This window comes from Lactuca virosa, chromosome 9 (assembly GCF_052849685.1).
Source record: "Lactuca virosa cultivar CGN04683 chromosome 9, Lactuca_virosa_CGN04683_v6, whole genome shotgun sequence".
Classification (NCBI taxonomy): Eukaryota; Viridiplantae; Streptophyta; class Magnoliopsida; order Asterales; family Asteraceae; genus Lactuca; species Lactuca virosa.
In genome coordinates, this window is record NC_136434.1 from 38990000 (window position 1) to 38993289 (window position 3290).

At 34.9% G+C, this 3290-nt stretch overlaps 1 protein-coding gene across 1 annotated transcript; it reads right to left on the reverse strand.

Annotated features, from left to right (window-relative positions):
- Positions 1–601: 601 nt before the first annotated feature.
- LOC145138790 (Pathogenesis-related thaumatin superfamily protein) lies at positions 602–1512 on the reverse strand. The gene has a single exon (XM_079072812.1). It carries the CDS (start codon positions 1460–1462, stop codon positions 734–736), a length of 729 nt encoding a protein of 242 aa, XP_078928938.1. The 5' UTR covers positions 1463–1512; the 3' UTR covers positions 602–733.
- Between the last annotated feature and the right edge of the window lie 1778 nt (positions 1513–3290).

The following is a 3290-nucleotide window of genomic DNA, read 5'->3' on the forward strand; positions in this document are numbered from 1 at the left end:
CACTTGATACGGATATGGTGCGCTTTTAAATCTCGTTTGTACCATAAAACAACTTTGGTTCTAATTTTTATTGGAAACTAATTTGTTGTAATTGAGTGTGATTAAGACCTTATGTTAAAGATTTCTAATTACTACTAGGATACCTTTTGTTCTTCTTATTGTTATGTACATTAGAGGTTTTTCTAATCGATTAATTGTTAATTTGTTTAGCTGATTGGCAATAGTGACAGTGGTATGATGGTGGCTGGTGGTGGTGATGGACAATGGTGTCAATGGTGGTAATTGGAAATGGTGGTTATTAAGAGGGGATTTTGATCATTTCACACTTAACTAACAGATCAATATATGTAATAAAGATAACTCACGATCATATGATTCATATCACAATACTACAACCAAAAAGTGATGCTTTGGACAAACCACAAGGACCAAAACTGTATTTTACTCAAAATTAATGATATCTTATCCTATGAAATAATTTACCTTTTTACCGACCACAACTATTTTGAATTTTGTAAATGGTAACGTAAAGATCGTACGGCACTACTTCCAATTAAAAACCACGCTACAAAATAAGATTCGATATACATAGAATCCCATGTGACTACCAAATAAGATTTAATATAACATAAAATATTACATTCCCAGATACATAACACAGACGACTACAACATGAAACTAAACAACTTTTTATTCCGAAAACCCTAAACTTTTCGTCACTAAAAACTACTTATTAGTGACAGAATATAACTTTAAGCTCACGTGGCGACGAACACTCGTGCGTTAGCGACGGGCTATCATGCGCGTATGCAAACGTGGCCGGACACGCGTGCTTAAAGAAATCCGACCACTTCGACGCTTTACACGTCTGCGCGTTGTTGAAATGACCTCTGCAACAAAACTCGTCGGTATTGAACGCCTCACAGCCACTCTTACACGCCACCACTTTCCCATCGGCGTGTTTCTGCAGCGACCACGGACACGTAGCTAGCAGATCCGCCTTGCAACCGACCACCGGACACACTCCTTTACCCTCGTGCGGCGTTACCGTCATCGGGACATTGAACCCGTCGACGAGGCTGACGGCGTAAGAAGACTGGTCGGTGTGGCTGTGGTGGAGGCTGAACTGGGCTAGGGTGGCGGGTGTGGCGCCGCCGAGACCGTTGCACTCGAGTTTGCCACCGCAGTCGCCGGTGGAGCAGGTGAAGCGACCGTTGTGGTTGGTGCAACCTGTACGGCCCCAGATACGACCGGACCAGTGGGTGGCTGGGGCTAGGAAGGAGCGGTGTGTGCGAGGGTTGAGAGCAAAGCCGCCGCGTTCGAGGACGGGGTGGCCGGCATTGGGTTGGATGGCGGGCCAGACTGGGAAGGGGCAGTTGTTTACGACTGTGAGGGTCAGTGTGGCGTGGGACAGAGGGAGGAGCAGAAGAGAGATGAAGGTGATGAAGGAGATTGAAGCCATGGTTGTGTTGGTATTGGTATTGGTGTGGATGGAGATAGATACAAAGGGTGTGTATATATAGGCGTGAAAATGTGCATATTTTCCAAAACTTTTGTGGTTTCATTATGTAATTTGTCCGAATTACGAAAAATAACAAGTATCAACTTAATTTATTGAATAGTTATTCACTAAAGTACCATAAAGGTGTCGATGCGTGTTTCAAAAAATTGATTTTTAATATATTAGTTAAGTTATTCACTAAAATATCATAAGCTATTGGTACTTGTTTTAAAAAATTATTTTTTTCTGTATCTAAAAGTTTTTATGGTTAATATGGTTTTTAGAAAATATATTATTATTATTATATTTAAGTTATCAATAAACTCAGTTTATAATTAAAAAAAAAAAACGTAATATTTTTTTTTATTTATCTTTATAATATTTCAATTTTATATTTTATATTTCTTTATCTAAATTTAGACATTATTATAGTTTGATAGAACTTTGAATTTTGTTATCATTTTGGTTTAGACTTTTTTTCTCACAATTTTTATAAACTTTTAAAAAAATTTAAAGACTTTTTTTGTAACTATTTTTTATATATTGTTACAAGCTTTTTAAACTTGTATTGCAACTTGTTTTTCAAGTTTTTCTACCCTTTCATATTACCGGGAAATCTGTGAAAAATTCTCAAAGTTTTGCTCAAATTTATGATTTATTCCTAAATTAATTTTCGTTAATGAAAAAGAACAGGTTACCGGCTATTAAACTCACTTTAGCCATTCAAACAGATAACCCTTCTATTAGCCGGTTGCCCCAACTGACTCATCTTTATTACCCTACATTAACCTCATTGTCACCCACTCCTCTGTAAAAACCCTTTCTTACCATCCATTGAAGCAAAACCCTAGATCGGAAGATTCAAAGGTAAGAAAATCCACGTGGTCCTCCATTATCTTGTTTCTCTTATATTATTCTGATTAATTTTTGTTCTGTAGTGATAATGGAGACAGTAGATGACTTGGATATCATTGACGTGGAATTGGATGAGTTTTTCAAAAAGAAACAAAGAAGCCGATGCAAAGATGAGTTCCTAAACACTCTCACTGAAAAAGCGCTTGACGAATGCACCATACGTGAGATAAACCTATAGGATTTTGAAGGAATCTCGGAAGATGAAGCTCAACAGGAGAAGTTGAGTGACAGTAAGGGTGACGATGAAGACAAATTGCAGCTTCATTACTCAACACATTATCCGAATGTGAAATGGAACAATATGAATCCAGTTCGTGGGGAGAGGTATGAATCACCACACCAAGTAAAGCTTTGTTTGACAAATTACTCTCTCTCTCTCTCTCTCTATATATATATATATATATATATATATATATATATATATATATATATATATATATATATATATATATATATCATATCTAATAAATGAAGGTTTTTTTGCCACATGTAATCTTCTCCTTCATTTTGACACTTGTCATTTTGTGAGAGTTTTAGAATTTTTATTTTCACTTGTCATTCTTTAGAGATTTCTATTTTCTTAAAATAAAATTCCATAAAATAAAATTCCATAAAATTGTAATGGGTTCTATAAGGAAATAAAATCATCCTATTAATTTGATAATAAATTCTCATAAATACTTCAAACGATTTAATTTCTTTTGTAAATATTTATTTGATAATAAATTCTCATAAATACTCCAAACGATTTAATTTCTTTTGCAAATGTTCCAAAACATTACATTCTGTTATGTAAGTATTAATTTCTAAAATATTTCATGTTTATATATTGATATTAAATTTTTATTTTTAATAAACCCGTATAATATACGGG